Source organism: Aulostomus chinensis, chromosome 21, assembly GCF_037954235.1.
Source record: "Aulostomus chinensis isolate RoL2024-O1b breed Wild chromosome 21, RoL_Achi_v1.0, whole genome shotgun sequence".
NCBI lineage: Eukaryota > Metazoa > Chordata > Actinopteri > Syngnathiformes > Aulostomidae > Aulostomus > Aulostomus chinensis.
This window is the reverse complement of record NC_141340.1, coordinates 5,307,851-5,327,798: the sequence shown is the minus strand read 5'-3', so window position 1 is coordinate 5,327,798 and position 19,948 is coordinate 5,307,851. Positions and strand designations below refer to the sequence as shown.

General features: G+C 44.0%; 1 protein-coding gene across 3 annotated transcripts in view; it reads right to left on the bottom strand.

Moving 5' to 3' along the window:
• The window catches only part of LOC147241433 (cadherin-7-like), a 117,647-nt gene that overhangs the window by 30,613 nt on the left and 67,086 nt on the right, over nt 1–19,948 (bottom strand). For all 3 annotated transcript variants that reach the window (XM_086190719.1, XM_086190718.1, XM_086190720.1), the window contains 4 exons: nt 10,122–10,289; nt 7,104–7,291; nt 3,806–4,059; nt 790–926 (listed from right to left, as the gene is read on the bottom strand). In XM_086190719.1, coding sequence (XP_086046845.1) covers nt 790–926; nt 3,806–4,059; nt 7,104–7,291; nt 10,122–10,289 — 747 coding nt within the window. The remainder of the gene's footprint in view (nt 1–789; nt 927–3,805; nt 4,060–7,103; nt 7,292–10,121; nt 10,290–19,948) is intronic.

Genomic DNA, 19,948 nt, shown 5'->3' with positions numbered 1-19,948 from the left:
CTGGTCTGGAGTTTCTAGAAAGCTAACACAGAATCTTCAGAGAAAGACACTGGCTTTTTTTTTTTTTATTAATTTGCTCATTTGTAGTCCTCTCAAGACGTATACCCTACCTTTTTGTGTGTGTGCATTCGGTAGCTGAGACCCATAGAGACCAGTTGACTGCTAGGTAGCTTAGCACAATGAATAGCAGTGGATGGGCGGGTTAGCATGCCTCTATCTCACCTGCTCAACTTCTAACACGTGTAGATCCTTCTGAGTGTATTCTGGTACAACGTTGAGAATCTTGGTTTAGCAAGAAGTCATCATCCCGTCTTACAAAGTCAGCTATTATTTGGAATAGCGATCTTCTAACTGTCGATAAATGTTGCAGGGTGGGTCAAATCCCTCCACCCAGTCAGGAAAGTAGTTCCGGCTACGCAGCGAATATTATACACAACCCTAGTTCCATTAATGCAGGCAAACACCATTTTAGGGTAAAATGTATTTAATGACTTGTGATGGAGTTATCCCAAAGAGCCCATTCAGAACCAATCATTGTGCTAAGTTAATTAGCGGTTAGCTTGTGGGTTTCAGCTCCCTAATGCACACACAGAGGATATCTAAGGGTATCTTCTTGTCTGGCTCTGGAGAGGATGAAGTTTGTGATTCTCTTTAAATCTTGAGAGCCTCCTGTATATAAAATAAGTACAAATACAATGTGGGGAACTCACGCAAGGCTATAGCTCACTTCACGATAGCCTTGCCGTTTTGCAGCCATGTCACAGATTTGTGTCCTTTGCGTCAACTTACGGCTCTCGATGCCGAAGATGGTGAGGTTATGGATGGAGTTGGCCTCTCGGTCTAGAGGCTTGGCTGTGCTGATGACCCCACTTAGAGCATCCACATTAAAGAAGCGCTCCAAGTCTGTGTTTCTGTCAATGGAGTACCTGAACACACACACACACACACACATTCAGTGTTCCTTCTACTTGTAGTCGTGCATCAAACTGAGAACCTTCAGCTGATTTGTCCAAAATATGCGGACAATGAACACCATTGTTTAAATGACTTTGAATACAAGAATGTAGCAGGGTCTTTACAGCAGTGCACAAACAAAACACTATTCAGTTTAACAGAACTGAAGGCCGTCTACTTGTCCCTCAGCACACAACAGTGATCAAACCCTTTCAATACACAGCAACTCGTTTTGTTTTTTTTTTTCCAAGAGAAAATTACAACTTCAATTAGCCTACATCTAAAGGGTATTATTGCAATGTAATTTGACTCTTGTGGCTGCATTAGTTCCACAATAATACTAATTTCAGCAGATGTGGTGAAATAATATTGCAGCCGCTGATAACAGTCACAGGAGCAAGGAGAGGCAATTTACAGCTACAATGCTGCAGTAATTTGATTTTCTGATTAAGATTACAAACAATCCTAACAGACCAAACATGAATAACAGACAATACTCATTCAATTAAAACCCCCCACCCCACCCCCCACCCCCCCAAAAAAAGGTGGACTAGAGACTGACACAGCACAGATTGATGTGAATGCGTGAGCTTGTTTCGAATCATAAAGGGCCGCAGCACAAGTGTGCAACCCTGACCCTGCTGCTGGATTGTCATTCTCCTGTTCAAGATGGCATTTCGCTTTTGCAAAGGCTGCACTCCTTGGACCTCCCACCATCTGGCGCTGGCTTCGTGACAGCCACACAGACGCTTTCCAGGGTATGAAGACTATGCGCCTCATTTTTGTAAACCCACAGACAAGTAAAGCCAGAGTCATGTGTCAGGCACCTCCAGCTCTCATCTTCTGTACCTGTCGCACTCTTGAAATGTAAGTGGGAGGGTGTGTTAAAGGCTGAGCTCACCAATCAATCACCTATTTGAAAGCAAGACTGAGGAGAATTTTCCACAGTGGGCATCTATTGTTGTTTTTGGATGAAAGGAGTCACAGCAGCTCAAATATACTGCAAAGAACTATCTGCTGTTCTTTGGATCAGTTAATAATCCAGAAATCCCCAGTTTTGGATTGTTTACAAGGTTTGCCTTATAGAACATAAACTGAAACATTATTTTACAGTTTTTCTGAGCTTTTTCGTGTAAGTGTATGGCTGTTGGTGTACAATTTTTCACCCTGAAATGACTGCAGTTTCCCGTTTAATCCCAATACTTCAGTAACATTCCACACTTCTGTTTCCCAGAAATATAAAACAATATGATTCAACAAACGCTAATACATTTTATTCTTCACAGCCACACATCCACGTCTACTGTAATTAAAAATGCAGAGCTCCAGGCATCACTTTAGCCAGACCCTTAAAACGATGATGCGTTTCAATCGTTGCCCCCGGTTACAGAAGGAAGTTATTAGAGAAGAGAGAAGTTTTAATTTAGCTGCGCTGCTTCATTGTAATGCGTGAGCTGATTTCATTGTGTGCAACACACCTGTTGATTTGAGACAAATTCATTCCTGGCACAAAGATTGTAATGCACAACTGGGAGGTTAACCCCCCTCCCCCTTTAGTGGGGAAAAGATAGAGAAGTTGTGCAGGGAAGGAAAATTACCTCAGTGTATCTCAAGTACTACCAGACACAAGGATTTGATCACTGCATTGACACAAAATATGTGTTTTAGAGACTGGGGAGCTGCGATACGTATTAAACTGTTCTTCTTCACTTGGTTCGGGGCGTTCAAGGTTCTTCGGGAAACCCAGGGTGAATTTCTTTTAAGTTTTTTTTTAAGTGAAAGTTGGCTGGAGGATCTGAAGAATATACAGATAATTTGTTTCACAGAACAATCTTCAATCACCTGTGGAAACTGGAGGAAAAAAAGGGCACTTTCAGCGAGATATTCTGCATTACTGTCGACCTTTGACCACCAATGTCTTTACGGTTCATCCTCGAGTCCCGGTGGACATCTGTGCCGAATCGGAAAAGAAATCCCCTCAAGGTGTTTCCTGAGACCTGGCGCTAACGAGAACGGGACAGATGGAAGGACAAGCTAAAAACATGATGCTTGTGACCTGTGGCTGTTGCTGGCACCGTGGCATAAAAACACTGTCAAGGTGACTGGATCAACCATCTGTCTACCAGGAGCGAACTGGAACCAGTCAGGAGAAGAGCGAAAAGCACGTTTGCCATCGGCGTTTAACTGTTTTGTTTTTTTAAGGAGTCACGATTGTTTTTTAACCGACAGCTACTCCTCGCTGATGTCGCACCCCAATGAATCTCTGAATGGTCCAAACCACAGCTGGCGGCAGGATTTTGTAAATGCTACAAGAGTAAAGTAGTTGTGTTTTCCGTTTAATTGACAAGCAAATAGTGTAAGGCTGTGCGATCCGTACTTTCGTCAGAAGATGGGCGGCATTACACAAGGCTGTAAAAGAATAGTAGAAGATAGTAGAAGAGTTGCCTTCCAGCAGAAAAGTGTGGAGGCCTCTAGGAGTTCTTTTCAATTAAAAGCGGCCATTTTTCTTTTATCCCCGCTAGTATCAGCCGCGGCGCGCGCTCTGGGGAGACAAAGACAAAGTTGGGGAGTATCCATGAGGCCGCTGTCGAGCGAGCTAAAGTTCACTGTGCCCGAGTTTACAAAAAGGTGTTTTCTATTTTATGCATTTACCCTTTCCAAAAAAAAAAAAAAAAGTAAAGTTTTTTTTGGGGGTTTTGTTTGTTTTTTAGAACTTCGCCATTTCCATCAAGCTTCAAAATGCGCATCGACACAAACTGATGGAAACAGAAGGAGATTTCCCCACCCATCAATGTGGCAGGCAGAGACATCGGCAGTTTAAGACAGAAACCGGTGAGTGTGTCGCGAGTACCGGATGGCGCTGTTGGAGGTGTCTGGGTCATGTGCGGAGACTCTCCCGATCGAGGTGCCCACTTTGGCGTCCTCTGAAACAACCATCTTGCGAAGGGGCGAGGAGAAGACAGGAGGCTCGTTCACGTCTTCCACGGTCACCTTGACTGACGTTGTGTCACTGAAGGGGCCCAGACTCAAGAAGTTGGAGTCGATATTCCTGTTGGTGGCTTCGATCCTCAGGGAAAAGCTGCTCTTGTTTTCAAAATCTAGAGGCTAGCAGAGACAGAGGAGGGAGACGGCATCCAGTGAGAGGCTGCGATATGTATAACTGTAATAATGCGTATTTGTCATGCATTAAAGACGTATTGTTCCCAATTAAGTTTATGGATTACTCAGACCTATTACACTTTAACACAGAGTCAAACTTAAAACTAAGTGATTTGCTCATGGATAATACAATACCTTTTGGTGCGAAGCCAATATTGATTCAAAGAAAAAGCACACAACATGCTCAACACGACTGTGAAATGAATGCTTTTGAAACTTTTTCTTTCTTTTTTTTTTTCCCTGGCATTTTGAATCCCCCATTGCAACATTTAATGTAGCGCATGAGAGCATTGATTTGACACTTTCATCGTCCGTGACTCCTCTCCAATGCTGAGTTTGGAAGAAAAACAAACAAACGATCAAATTGGCCCATCTGATGAGAACTGCTAGTAACCAGCAACTCCCTCTCTCTCTCTCTCCCTCTCCTACAAAAGCAATGGAGTGTCACATCCATGTGGCCCTCGGAGACCATTTAGAATTCTCTGATATCCTGACATGGGCCCTTAGCTATGGTACATCCGAAAGTCAGGTGAGGCAACAGTCTCCCTTCGTTGAAAAAGCACTTTTCTCCAAAATGACCTGCAATAACAGAACCAGGACTGTATATGACTTTCACTTTGAAATAACAATTCTTAAAATAAAAATTAAAGATACTTTAACTTCAGATTATGATCAATACTCGGGCGGCATGTGGTGTAGTGGTCAGCACTGTGGCCCCACAGCAAGAAGGTTCCGGGTTCAAGTCCCGGCTGGAGCACGGGATCTTTCTGTGTGAGTCTGCATGTTCTCCCTGTTCCTGTGTGGGTTCTCTCTGGTACTCCAGCTTCCTCCCACAGTCCAAAGACATCAAGAGGGGACGAGGCTGATTGATACTCTAAATTGACTGTAGGTGTGGCTGTGAGAGCCAATGGTTGTCAACAACATCCAGGGTGAACCCTGCCTCTCGCCTGAAGGCTACTGGGATAGGCTCCAGCCCTCCAGAAACCCTTAACAGGATAAGCAGCAGTAAATGGATGGATGGATGGATGGAAGGATGGATGGAGGGATGGATGGATTAATGCTGGACAAATCAGGAACCTGGAACTGATCTATCTGACATGGAATTCACTGGAATACTCCTGGTAGAGAGGAGGACCTCTCCCAGACAGACAGATGCTAACCTGCCCATTCGACACCATTCACTGCGCTACGCTGACTAGCAATCAGCTTGTCTCCATGGGTCTCAGCTCTGTAATGCTCACACAGATGAGTGAGGTTTCTATCTCCGCGTGTTGTCGCCAACAAGACATTGTTTGAGCTTCTCAAAAACATGGGAGAAAAAAGCCTAAACCACTGAGTGCAGGTTCAGGGAAGGCACGCTGACTCACACTAGCGTTTATTGTGCTAAGCTAACTAGCAATTAGCAGGCCTCTGGGATTTTCATCTCCCTTCTTCATGTCTGGCTCTGGGGAGGACAGCAAATATTACCCAAATAGTTGTCATGGTTATTTACTACTGCGTTGATTCCTATGTGGGGGTGCATTCTTCTATTAATCCTTTCAACCATCTTCATACTGCCTGTGTGTGTTGCAGTGAAGCTCAGCATGACGATAGAATGTTTACTTCAATCAAAGAGGCTGGAAATAGTCAATGCTGATTTGTCATTAGCAATTATTACTTAATCCAGAGGAGTAGAAGGCATTGGAGACTGAGAGAGACAGGTAAAGAGGACAAGGGGAAACAGTCATTAGAGGCAGTTATCCCCTGATAAATTTGCTGCCTGCTGCGTCCGGACCAGAGTGGATAAACACGTGTCCCGCCTGTTATGCCAGCACATCGACAGTTTGGACCTTTCTAAAATAAAGCTAAATTAGCTGAAGGTAAATGCTCAATTATCCCAATGTTTTAAGGGGAGGTTTCTTTAATTGTTAACCAACTGAAACAATGCATCCCTCCCTCCACTGTCTGTGTCGATGTAGCCCAAATTTTCTTGTTCAAACAAATATGTAGCTGCATTAACAAAAGCCAAGTAATTTTCCTAAACGACCAGACACAAATGGTTTTCGACAAACACTGAAGTACTTATTGAATTTGCTCGGGGCTGTTTTCATCTGCAAAACAGCAGATTTGGCGCGGAAGTGAATACTAGCAGCATCTTTATGTTGCCTGGAAATAAGCAGCAGTGAAGGAACCTGTCACAGAGTGCAGCGCTGCGGCGTGGTGATGGAAAACAACCCGTGATTGCATTACATGAATAAACCACAGTATATCTGATTTTAGCTACACAGACAGTACTTCTTAAAAGGATCGTAAAGGTTCACTATGAATGAGAGCCGTGAGATTTATCGCCAGAGTTCAACAGCGAGGTTCCACAAGTGAAAATCCTCTTTACGTTCTCCTTATCGTGAGGTGATGATTAGTTATAATGGCGTCGCCATCACAGGTAGACTTTTATTTTCTCTCGCTCTCTCTGTCTGCTGTTGCTCTGAGCATTCATCTGCCCTGGTTTGGTTTGTTTTCAGATATAAAATCTTTTTCTTTTCTTTTTTTTTAATGTCAGATATCGATATATAAAAAAATAGAAAAAAAGGAGGCGATATTTACATCCGAATCCAAAGCTGGATAAAAAAAGAAAGTCAGCTCTCATTGTTGAGCTCTATAGATGTGTACTGTACCCTTTTTCACAATGGTGTTAAACACAATGCATACATAAATGTAGCTGTGACAGTTTGCATCCAGTAAGTACTCGAGAATGTATAATGATTTTACAGATCAAGTACTTCTCGGTAGGAAAAAAGAAAAAAAGAAAAGAGGAAGAAAGCGATCAACTCAAATCCGTATTCCAATAAACATTTAATGCCACAGCAGCTGCACACAGGCAGGGATTTCACCCGGCAGCTCGCTGGTAGGGTTCAGTGCCACTTATGCACAGAATGTTTAAGTACACACCAACAGCGGCGCAGCAGAACTTGCATTTGTATTCATTAGAGGTGTAATGATTACTGCTGTACCTTCAGGAGGATGATAACCCCATCCTGCGTGTCCTCGTCCGTCGTTACGTTGAACATGCCAGGCCCATCACCGTCCATGATCCTGTAGTCCATTTCGGCGTTGGAGCCTATATCGGCATCAGCCGCTTTGATTCTGGCCACGACAGACTGCACAGGAAGCGACTCCAGGACTGTGTACTGATAGATCTCTGGAAAGGGATGGACAGGAGCAGATGGCGGTAATGGATGTGCTTATTTCGCCACCAACTCACCTTCAAGCAGTGCAGCTTTTGTTCGACCCCTTCAGCTTCGATTCAGCCGGGCGTCTCCCCTCAACGATATCGTGTTGTGTAACGCAGAGTGGCGGTGACATTCAGTTAGAACTCTTAAACTTGGGAAACTCAGTCAGGATGTAATGAGTTACCCCTTCTACCACGAAAAAGATTTAAAAAAAAAAATAATGAAATAAAACAGCAGTCAAGTCTAGATCCCTTTGGTACCTTTCACGGGATAAAATGTCCACTCGAACATTCTATTACTCCGAAACTATCCATTGTGTTCGCTGAGCTTTTGTCTGACCCTTTGGATTTAAAGTACTCTTATAAGAATAAAGAAGGGAATCATATTCATAACCATAATCTCCCCAATCACCATGGCAGAGCTCATTACCAGACCTTTCTGTGTTCCTGACAGTGTCTCCCTCAGCCACCGTCTAAATGCTAATCTGCCTGACATTGTTTGCTGTCGTGTAATCTTTATAATGGCTTTTTAATTTGCCGTGGAATAGCAGCTCTTTAAAAGACCAAAGAATTGCTTTCCTCCCTCCGCTTTGCCCCCTGCACCTTTCCTCTCTCGCCTCCGCGCCCGTCCTCTCACACAGCTAACCTTGGCTTTTTCCCCGGTTTCATCCGAGGACGAGCTGCAGCTCCTGGACTCTATCAGCTGTGATGCTCCATAATGGCCTATCGATCCTGACCCATGACCCCTGTGAGCACGACGGCAGGAGCAAAAAAAAAAACCCCACCCCAGCACTCCTCCAATGTGTCTTTCTTCCCAGCGTGACAGCACTGGGTTAAAGCTGCAATGATGACTTGTTGTGCAAACTTGAACCTTTCTTCCCCCCCCAGGGGCCGGTAAATTGACTCGGCTTCCAAGGCAGTCCAGTGGTGAGTGAACCAGCCAGACAGTGGTTGGTTTATCAGCAGTAAACCGATTGCCGGCGCTTCGGATTATCATGAGAAGCACTGCATGCCTTTGAATTCTAAAGCTCGGCCTGGAACCCATTAGCAGCCCGTGAAATAGGCTGACAACAAAAAAGAGAGAGAGAGAGAGAGAGAGGGAGGGAGAGAGAGGGAGGGTGGGAGAGAGAGCGGTGCCTGATTGATCACGGTATCCAACACCGATGCAGCCCCCAGCTCTGATGAAGAATAAAGCAGGGCGGTGCACACCTGGCAGGAGGGCTGGTTTTTAATTTGGTCGTAAGAGTCCAAATGTTTGCTGAAGGAAACCCCCCCCCAAAAAAAAGAGCGGGGAAAAATTTGCAAAGCTAAAGAGAAAATGGGATAAAGAACATAACTTTAGGAAAGTGGCGGGCTGAAGTTTAATGACAGGGGACTTAATGAGTGTGTTTGATTTCATCGTGTTTTCTGTTCAAACGTGCTTCTGGCAGAGCAACAGGAGAAAGATTTTCACAGTATAGTTGAGCAATACTTTCTTCTTTTTTTTTGCAGTAACAGAATAACACAGATAGAAGTTTACACAAATGCACAGGGATTGCATGAAGGTTTTTTTTTTAAATATTTAATTGGAAATACTGCAGCCTGGTATGAAGTTATTCTACCGCAGGCCTATTGTTTGTGTTGTCTAATCTTTATCTACAGATGAAGTGGGCCTATGCTGTTGAAGAGACGCTCGTTGTTTCCCACCGATCCACACACTTCAGTTCATTTGAACGGCTCCTGGGAATGAACGGCTCTTCAAGACTCGACTCACAGATCTTGAGGAGTCGTCCTGCGGTCTCTGGTTTTCCCTCTGCTCACTGTATGTCGTGTGTGTGTGTTTGTGTATGTGTGTGTGTGTCAAGGACAAAGAGATGAACACAAGAAAGACGGTTGTAGAAAATGCTGCAATGTAGCTGAATACGTTCATGTCTCATTTGGCTAAACTGACACTTATTTATTTTGATCATCACATTTTGTGTTGGGAAGGAATTGAAATTGAGCAGTTTGCCTAATTAGAGGAACGACAACTAATTTGTATTAGGCAATGCATTATCATGCTATTTTTATTCATGACTTGGCTACTTTTGCTACTTTAGCTTAGCTCTCTGACAATGAGGCCCCCTGAACAACCCCGCATCGATTTTGTGAATTTACTCGAACGCATTTATTCATTAAATATTCCAGAACTACTTTATTTTGAACTACTTATTTCACACAGACACACACTCTTTGTGTCTATTGTCAGCAAAATCCAGACAGTAACATGACATTTGATTTGGCGATACATTGCCAAATCAAATGGGCCACAATTCACATACATGTTTTTTTTTTTTAATTGCTGAAAAATGTGATCACGTGACTGCGTGGCAGTCACCAAATTAAAAAAGATTAAACCCACGCCAACGTGTTTTCTACCTCCAGGGTCAACTATATGCAGGAAAAAGAACAAAGTATGTTTTCATATAAACAGATGAACCCAACTCAACATATTTAAGAGTGAGTCAGCTCCAGCTGTCACAGGTAATTCGCCACATTTCCTGTTTTCTAAAGATAGGCGATATTCTAAGATAGAGGAGCCTTTTGGCACCTCTGCACTCATTTCATGCTGGAGACTCGCTACTCTACTTTGGTCTTTGAGTTCAAGTGTCTTTTCAGTGATAATAGATCTCCAAAAACCCTTTCCAACAGGACAAAACAAAAAACACAGTCAATGAAACAAGGAGCGGCTGCCTCTGTCCTGATTGCTGATTGGCTCCTGAAAATATGGTCTGATTTGTACAAGACGAGCTTAATCAACAGGGACAATCACAAGTCTTACTGTGAGCGAAGCGAGGCGGGTTGTCGTTAACGTCGGTGAGTGTGACTGTAACAGAAGTGGTGCCAGACAGGCCCCCCATCTGGCCCACCATGTCTTTGGCCTGGATGACAAGCACATACTGGTCCCTCGTCTCGCGGTCCATGTTGGACAAAGCTGTCCTGATGACACCTGGAGAGGGAGAGAGAGAGAAAGAGAGAAATGTACACTTCATCAGTTCCCACGCTTGTTTATGTGAGATGAATCCAAGTGATTATTTTTACCTATAAAAATAAATTATAAATGCTTGCAAATGCTTTCATGTTAGAAGAGTTATACAGCAAGAGGGGGGAAAAAAATTAAAGTGTGAACATTTTTGTCTGTATTGGTGTAACTACGTACTTGACCCCACGGCTAACGTGGCGTGACGACCAGCGTGACATGACCCATTCCGCATCCCGACTTTAACCAGGGGAGAGGCGAGCAGTCATTTCCGCAATTAGCTTCAAGCTAAATCTGGTGCACCCAAATTTTTATTGACTGATGTACGTGCACACCGTCCTGCCTCAAATAAACTGAACCACAACAACTTTCCTTACAGTATTTTAGCAATTCGAAGCTAGCAAACAATGTTCATGCAGGAATTTACAAAGATGTTTTTCTTAATCAGATAATGTGGTTGCTGGCTCCTGCTAACCGTTTTGATTCTGACAAGTTTGAGAACAAACAACATACTTAGAAACAGGGAGATGTGGTGAGGTGAGATGAGATGAGATGGGATGAGGAGGTCTCAACTCCTGCATTCTGCAAACTGGTCCTTTAGTTTGCCTGCATGTTCACCACTTATCCATCCCTTGTGGCAACTTTTAAATACGTTATCTGTGAGACTCACACCTCTGCTATAATTGTTTTTTTCTGTTAGAGTTCTTTAAATTATTTATTTCTGACCCTCCATCACTTTTAGTTAAAATTCCGGGTCTGCCTGCTGTGTTGCACCGCCCACAGAACACAGATCTTACAGCGGATTAAATATATGGCTTTATTTTTAAAAAATGTGATTCTAATTCTGATTTTTCAGGACCGGGGTTATAAAAAAATGTACTCTTCTATTGCTTTTCCAGCGAGTTCTGGAGATTTTTTTCTTTTCTTTTTTTTACCTTGACGAAGGTGAAGTTATTTCAAACTCACCATCCAGAACTGACTTTCTTTGCAAGAACTGCCCGGATACAAAAGCTTCGAAGGAGGAGGTCTGGCGATGGACTATTGTAAAGCCTGAACATGTGAATCATCGGTCCTTTAAGAAGCATTTCCAAGAATGAGGGACGTCCATAATAACCGAGCGAGGCCTTGAATTACGAGCCCTTCTGTTCTCGAATGTGCTGTCACCACAAATAGTGTTGCAGCCTGACATATGACGGGGTTAATGTTAAGACGCTGTCAGAAAAGTGAGCACATGCATAGGGACACTTTAGCCTCCAGGGAGGACATTATCTGTCTGTCCCCCTGTCATAATTGATCTGGATCAGATCAGATCGCAGACGTGTCAGCGCTGGCATCCAGTGACTGGCATCCGTCTGTTCACCAGCGAGCGGGTGTGAAGTTGGCGTGCGCGTGCACAACAATACTAAATAGCTTGAAATCTTTTCGTTACTGGCGTTTTAGTCATCCGGGCTTCATCTCTCTACTACAAAGACAGCAGTTGAGGAAAACTGAGTGTTGAGCATTTCAATGCTAAGAAAGTGTCCAAATCCTTTGAAAGCAACCACCGTTGCCGTTTAAAGTTAATGACTTAGCACACAACACAGTTCATTCACCAAACGACACATTAAAGTTTCCTAAAGAATGTGGAAGATTACTCATTAGGAAGCGTACGGCATTGCAGCGCACACTTCCTGAATAAATGAATCTCCCTTGTTATTTTGTTTTTTTTAAGTTGCTTTTATTGCATTCACAGCTTGATGAAGCGGATCAAAAGAGGGCCGACGCAAAGAATTTCTCATAATCCCTCGGAGATGTGACGTGTAATTGAGGTCCACTCTCGTGAGGAGGGAAATAAAACCGCGCGTATTGGCTCATTACATGTGCGGCTGGGTTCTCAATCAGCGCTGTCCTTGACATGTTGTTCTGCGGTAGCAACAAGAATGTTCATTCCACTGGCAGATTTATGTGCTGTTTACTTAAAGCTGCATTAATCAACATTGCTTTTATATTAACATGATCCCAAATGACTTTACAGTACGTAAGGTGAAAAGTGTTGCTGTAATGACTTCAGAGAGTTATCGCCTGCCTCTGCAGCTCCCCTCAGCTCTCGTATTCAGCCTTTTGGTATTGTTTTACTTTTATAACCTTGTGTGTAATTTGATTGACTCTTACTCAACCTTGTTTCACAAGCAGCAAAAAAAAAAAAAAAAAAAAAAAAAAAAAAAAAGCTGGAATAAACCCTTCGCACCAAACGAGGCGGACACGTAGTCGACACAGATAGAGGTGTGTCGGGCTGCTAAAGAGACGGATATTTACTCCAAGAGTTGAGGAGGATTTACATTTGAATGCTGATTTGGCTGCAAGTGCTGGATGTGAGTGTGTTCAGAGGGGAGCAACAGAGACGCGCAGGCGGCCCAACAACTCACCTCCATCAAAGATTAAGGGTGAGATTTGGAGTAAAATGGTGAAAAACAGGGTGTAGCATAATGTTATTTCAAAATAACACTCCATTATATATAAGTGTATACATATATATATACATACTGTATATGTACATATATATGTATACACGTACGAGTATTTAATCCCTATAATGAAAGTGAATCTTAATCACAGCCAATAACAATCCTACATATATTCTGTACAAGAATGCCAACGCAGATTTTACGCTCTCTCTCTCTCTATCTCACACACACACGCACACACACACACGCACACACAAACAAAGAGTCTGCAATTAAGCTCAATTCAGGAACAAGAGAGGACGGATAAACAAATCAAGAAAAGTGGCTCCGAGGACTTCAAGAGAAAGATGAAGATGCCTTTTGACCATCAATCGCGTCCTGACTTGAAAATAAACAATTCCATTAAGTGTTTAATTTTCTCTCTCTGCCATCCTTTATTAATGTCATTACAGCCCCTGTGACTGAAAACCGCTATTGGCTTCTCCAGCTAAATGGCTCAGCTGGCTAAATTATAGTGAGCTGTCCACTTCTTTTCTCCAAAGTCCCTGCAAGCGGGTTTACAGTGGGATGATGGTGGTCAATAAAGCAATAATCCTTTGCTTTTGCTCGGGAAAAAAAAGAGAAAAAAAGAAAAAAGAAGGACAAACCATGCTATTTCAGTCAGGGATCAAACAACAAACAGTGGGACGTTGTCATATATCTCGGTGCGAGAACATGTTAGCATTCTTCTCCTTTGGTGAAAGCCCAACACCAAAGCCCAAACATGTCATCGGCTCCTTTTTTTTCTTCCAGCCTCGTGCTTTTATGCTGAGAATTCCAACACCTCTGTACTGTAGTTACGCTGCATCCTTCCATTCATCACCTCTGTGTTGCTTCTTCCACAGTCTGACCTTGTAGCCAATTAAAGAGCACCGCCACAGCTCGGGTGCCTGCTGCAGAGACACCTGTGAACCCTGTTTACTCAGTTGCATCAGAGAGGTTACATCAAGTCCTCAATCCAGCTAGACTCCCCCAATACTAGCTCAACACAAACAAAGAGAAAACTTTTTCTCTTCTCCGCTCCATACGACATTACCATAGGGACAAGGTACGCATGTCTGGACTTGAAAGGAGCTTGGCTTGAACATTCAGGAGAAGTAAAGCTGAGGAGGAAGCTGGATAATGGCTGGATTATAATAACTGCAACAACCGATGGGCCCTGAAAGGTGAAATAAAAAAGCTGCGCAGCCCGCGGTGAGACAAATGAAAGCCCTCACCATGCTTCTCACCTATTTAATATTAGTTTGGAGCCAGAGAGATATTGGCTGCAGTTAATGATGCTATGAATCCTGATTCCAGCATGTTCAAAAACACACAGGGCAACATTTCACTCCTCCTGTCTGGCTAGAAGCGCACACACGCACACGCACACACGCACCTCACTGAACAGTGCTCCTAATCCACGCGGCGATGTTGTGAGGCTGTTGTTAGTCTGCTGGGTGCCCCCCCCCCCCCTGCTCTCTATCTTTGTTACCCCATGCGGCGCCGGTGTCATTCCTGGGGAGAGGAGATGATTAAACCCCTTCTGTCGCTACTGAGGCATGGGCCTCGCACAGCGCCGTGACTCCTTGCCTCCGGTGCGAACCAGGCGCATTGTGGCCGTGCATTTATCTCGCTGTCTCCACACCACTGGCGGCAGACAGGTGGGCCACGCTCCCTGCTAAAGCCTCGATACTTGACATTTGTCTTCGGAGGAGGAAATAAAAGTTCAGACTTTGGAGGAACCCTCCGGCTCTGCAAGCAGCTGGGAGAGCTGCTGATGAAGGTGATGAACACTTCAACATGAAGGGGAGGGCAGTGCGGGATTTGCTGAAGCCTCGGGTGGCTCATTTACACCGAATAGATCCCACAACATAAAAACAGCCCATACAAACAGGGAATAAAACCTCCAGCCAGGTAGCTTATTACCCACGACATCCAGGCATCATGCTCTAATCACTGGTCAATACACCCATCTAGGACTCCGCGAGAGGGAAAGGACCCCATGACGCTCCCCTACAAAAGGAGCCCATTGTGTTGGACATGTTTTGCAACACCAAACCTGTTAATTCCTAATAAGCTGGAAGGAAGTGTGTTTGTATGTTTGTGTGATTAGAATGTAAAAATGTCCCCGTCAACTCTGTGATACCTGCTTTAACAGCGGGAGGCGGCTGGATTTATGCCTCGCCTTCCGCTATGTTATTCTCCATTTAGAGCCACACACACACTTTTTTAAAGAACGGGGTCATGAAAACACACACACACGCACACACACATACGCGTAGGTCCAAAGAGGAAAAAGAAGACAGCTAATATCTGAATCACGAGCTGATCACAGCAAAACGCTCTCCTCGTGACCTCGAAGTTTCAGCGGAGACGAGCGGCACGGGGGATTGGACACGGCCTCTTTCCTTATTTCAGCCTTTCAATTTAATTAGATTCTCCGGCATCACAATCAAACAAGCGAGAAGGAGGAGGAAGCCGAGTGCCCTCCAGCCTCGCTGTCACCTGAGCACCTGTCATATTCACATGTCACACTCGTGTCCTATTGAGAGGCAAGCCGTGTCACGTCTTAAATACTCCCCAACCCCTTCAGATTATAATTAATTCTCTCATTCAAGCACCTGGCTCTCTGCACTCACTCCTCTTGTTATTGCGTGCGTGCGTACGTCCACAGTGGCGCTAACGTCTGCGTATAAGTGTCTCTAAAAGACTGGCGGTATCATCAAGGTTCATGGCAGCTGTTCTTGGGCCTGCTATCAATTAGAACACAAACCTTAACAGCATTTCACCTTCAAACATACAAGCTATCGATCAATATAAATTACCAAATGCTGCCTTAACACGGCACCTGAAGGCGAGCGTGTATTTGGCCGACATTATGCATCATATGGAAGTTATTGGAGCTATTCAGGATTAAGTACTTTTCCCAAGGGCACCTTGTAGATTCAATTTGGGATTAAAAACCACAGTAAAGAGACTTGTTAAGACGGAGGAGATCCAGTATGCTATACAACCCAACACCGGGTCACACTCACACACTCTCACACACACACCCTCCTCCCTCCTGACCATTAGGCCTCTGCCACTTAATCGCTCGTGCACGATTGCAGCGTGTAGCTGCGAGTGTATTTCAGCCCAGGCACTTTGTCAAAGTCATCCTCTACTGTGGGTCAGGCGTGTGCAGCAAATGGGACTAATTAGTAACCTGCAAAGACACAAGCGCCACGCTCATCACGTGACTTCCTCTAGCGTGCTTCCAGGAGCTAGCGACACCTGTGTGGGAGCCTCAGCACCTGGGGGGGGGCGGGGCTCAGAGGAGGGTGGTCTGCTCAGCTGAACCACCGAGACAACCTGCTGGAATTCTACATCAAGAAGAGCCTCCTTCTTCTCCGATGAGGATGAGGAGGAGTTTCTTCCTCCAGGCTGTCAGGCGGCTCGGTGACACGATCGCACCTTCAACTGTTTGCTGTCCTTTTCATCGTTGTTCTTACATAACCGTGTTTGGCTGGAGCAGCCACACAAGCACATCGCCGCACATGGTGACAGAGGAAGCTGAACCTGTGCAAATCACCGCAGTTCAACTCAGGTTTTGCAGTACTGTTTTACTCATGGTATTAGTTCCCAGCAGTTTACAGTACTGTTGTGCTCGTGGTATTTGTTCCCAGCAGTTTACAGTACTGTTGTGCTCGTGGTATTTGTTCCCAGCAGTTTACAGTACTGTTGTGCTCGTGGTATTAGTTCCCAGCAGTTTACAGTATTGTTGTGCTCGTGGTATTTGTTCCCAGCAGTTTACAGTACTGTTGTGCTCGTGGTATTAGTTCCCAGCAGTTTACAGTACTGTTGTGCTCGTGGTATTAGTTCCCAGCAGTTTACAGTACTGTTGTGCTCGTGGTATTAGTTCCCAGCAGTTTACAGTACTGTTGTGCTCGTGGTATTAGTTCCCAGCAGTTTACAGTACTGTTTTACTCATGGTATTAGTTCCCAGCAGTTTACAGTACTGTTGTGCTCGTGGTATTAGTTCCCAGCAGTTTACAGTACTGTTGTGCTCGTGGTATTAATTCCCAGCAATTTACAGTACTGTTGTGCTCGTGGTATTAGTTCCCAGCAGTTTACAGTACTGTTGTGCTCGTGGTATTAGTTCCCAGCAGTTTACAGTACTGTTGTGCTCGTGGTATTAGTTCCCAGCAGTTTACAGTACTGTTGTACTCATGGTTTTAGTTCCCAGCAGTTTACAGTACTGTTGTACTCATGGTTTTAGTTCCCAGCAGTTTACAGTACTGTTTTACTTGTCGTATTTGTTCCCAGCAGTTAACAGTACTGTTGTACTTGTGGTATTTGCTCCCAGCAGTTTGCAGTACTGTTGTACTTGTTGTATTTGCTCCCAGCAGTTTGCAGTACTGTTGTACTTGTGGTATTTGCTCCCAGCAGTTTGCAGTACTGTTGTACTTGTGGTATTTGCTCCCAGCAGTTTGCAGTACTGTTGTAACAAGTTTCAACAAAGTCTGACAATGTCTAAACAGGACAATGAACTCTGGAGGTAAAAAGGCGAATGCTCTCTATAGCACGTTACTGGCTGTTTGTTTTCCTCATCTTTTTTTGAATGGTCATGATCGAGATGTCAGGGGGCCAGGGGGGGGGCCCTGGGGGGGCCCTGTGGGGGGGGGGGGGATACTGGTTTGATGGTTTAATGCTCAAAATGTTGAATTTTTCTTTTTTTGTCAGTGATTTTTCTGAGCTTCTGCCCAAAAAAATGAAGGCATCAACAAATCATGTTGAGCTTGACAGACATCCTGTCACAACAACAACAACAATAACAACCACAGACCTGTTGATTGTGTATGCCGCTCTGAGTCAGTCAGCTAGTTGTTCCCCTGCCACCTCAGATGCGGCGCCAGGCTCGAGCCGTCCTACAGAAATCCTAAAATTACCAGTGGAACTCCTCTTCTCTTTCTCCCCTTTGTACAATGTGATGTACCCAAAATATCTCCTTTCTTTAGACAATTGAAGAGGAGGAGGAGGGAGGACAAGATCATCATTACTGGATGATAATGAATCCATCTTTTTTTTTCCCCTCTCAGAAGAATGAGCCGGTGTGAGCGGCGCGCGACTCCTCGCCGACGGTGTGAATGGATTATTTTTAAAGTTGTTTATTTGTCTTGATCCTGGCGTGTAAAGGCCTTCACGTCACAACGGCTCACAGGAAGACAGAGAAGGAATAAAATCAGGGTTACTGACGCGACGCTAAACTACTGGAAAAGCAGCCAAACCCCAAGGTGAACCGAACTGAGCAACAATGAATGAAGAACAGAATATTCACCTCCCTTTTCACCGGTGAGGGCAAAGAATACGCTATCCCTTCTTTAAAAGAGGATATAATGCAGCTTTTAATGTAATATATCAAAAATTGAAATGCGGCTATTAAAACGAAAACCAAAAGAGGAAATGTTAAAGAAACAGCGTGCAGAAGATTTGAAGCCCTGTCCTGTTTTATCTGTCTTGTTCTATTTCAGGCTTTTAAAGTTGTTTTTTTTCCAATACTACCTCGTCTTTTGTTGCTTTTACACTTTGTCTTGACGTCTTCCGCGTGTCATGTACAGCTCTTTGTGTCGAGATGCGTCCTACAGATAAACTTTTGATTACTGAAGTGAGCGCTGGATTCTCAGGCGGTAGCAAATGGAAAAAGTAAAACAGTGTCAAGATGCCAAACAAAAACCAAAACATGTCCACGGGTGCATGTGGCTGTCAGTCCCCGTGACATCGGGAGGATTTTGCACTCTGCATCTTGTCATTTCCTCCGCATGGATAAAGTATAACTCCCAGCATGCACTGTGTGAAGTACAGCATGTAGAGGATATTACAGCTCGCTATAGGAGGCCATAGGCAATCATAACCTATCAAAGCTTTGTAAAATATGGGCCTACAGGAACCCACTTAGCATAATGAAATGGTGTCATCAGCTGCAAGTGTGAACTCACTGAGCTGAATGGCTCCACAAGCATGACGTGAGAGTAATGGGGACTTTATGGGGCCAGACGCAGTGTTTGAACATTGCTTAAATAAATATCTGCTCTCGATCTAATTGGTATTCGTGCCCACGAGTCCGACTCGTCATCGGGTTCAAGCGGGGAAGAGTGTGTTCAAGATCGTTGACCAGAAACAGACCTGCGGTCAGATTTCTACAGTTAAAGTGTCTTTTCCTGGAACTTTGGAGGGAAGCAGAAATGAAGACGTTGATGACTCGCACGTTTATGAATAAATATCCCTGGACTAGAATAGAGAGACACACAAACAGAAACAGAACGGCTACCAGGCCTCGAGCGGCATTCACATCCGTGCAGCGTGAGAGCCACGATCCTTAGCCCCTAACCTCAGATAAGGAGGTCTGCTCTATAAAACTTTTAATGGGAAAAAAAGGTCGAGATGGCAACATTTGCATGATAAAAAAAAAGATGATTGAGAAATGGAGAATGATAACATATGTAAAACATGATCTGGAGGACATCGAGGAAGCGCCAACCACTGCCACCAGTCGACGGGATGTGGTGCTGCATACCCAATGAGTTAGGATCAGAAAGTCAAACTGGAAAATTGCTGCTCATATCAGGTCGGATGGGTTTTTACTTTTAATTCATCAAAAATGAGTATGAAAGGTATTTTGCTGGGGAAAAGATGCACGCAAATCTGAATTCAGGATCGTGGAAATTAAGCACAAGGTGCGAGTGCAAGAATAACTTGGAATTTTCGGTTTTGAAAGACTATTTTTGCAGGAAACGATCTGCAGGTTTTATCAGGATATCAAATATACAATAAATAGATAGGATCATATCCGTTTATATCGAGTTTATCACCCCAGATCTCAATCTGGTGAAGATGTGCATTTCAGGATATTATTTTGTATATGTCAAGGGTATGAATACTTTGGGTGCTGACGTCTGGATTTTGGATTTTTCCTGGTCAAGATATCTAAATTTATCAAATCTGCAGAATATTCCGCGTGTGTTCATCTGGATATCTTTGACAAATATACAGTATCAACAACTTGAAAAATATCATAACTTTGTGCTTCGCAAGACCAAACCTGGATAATTCATCCTGGGGAGGCTCTCTTTTAGTGAGTACTTCATCCTTTTATTGTTTCATTTGGATACTAAAGCAGTGTGTTTG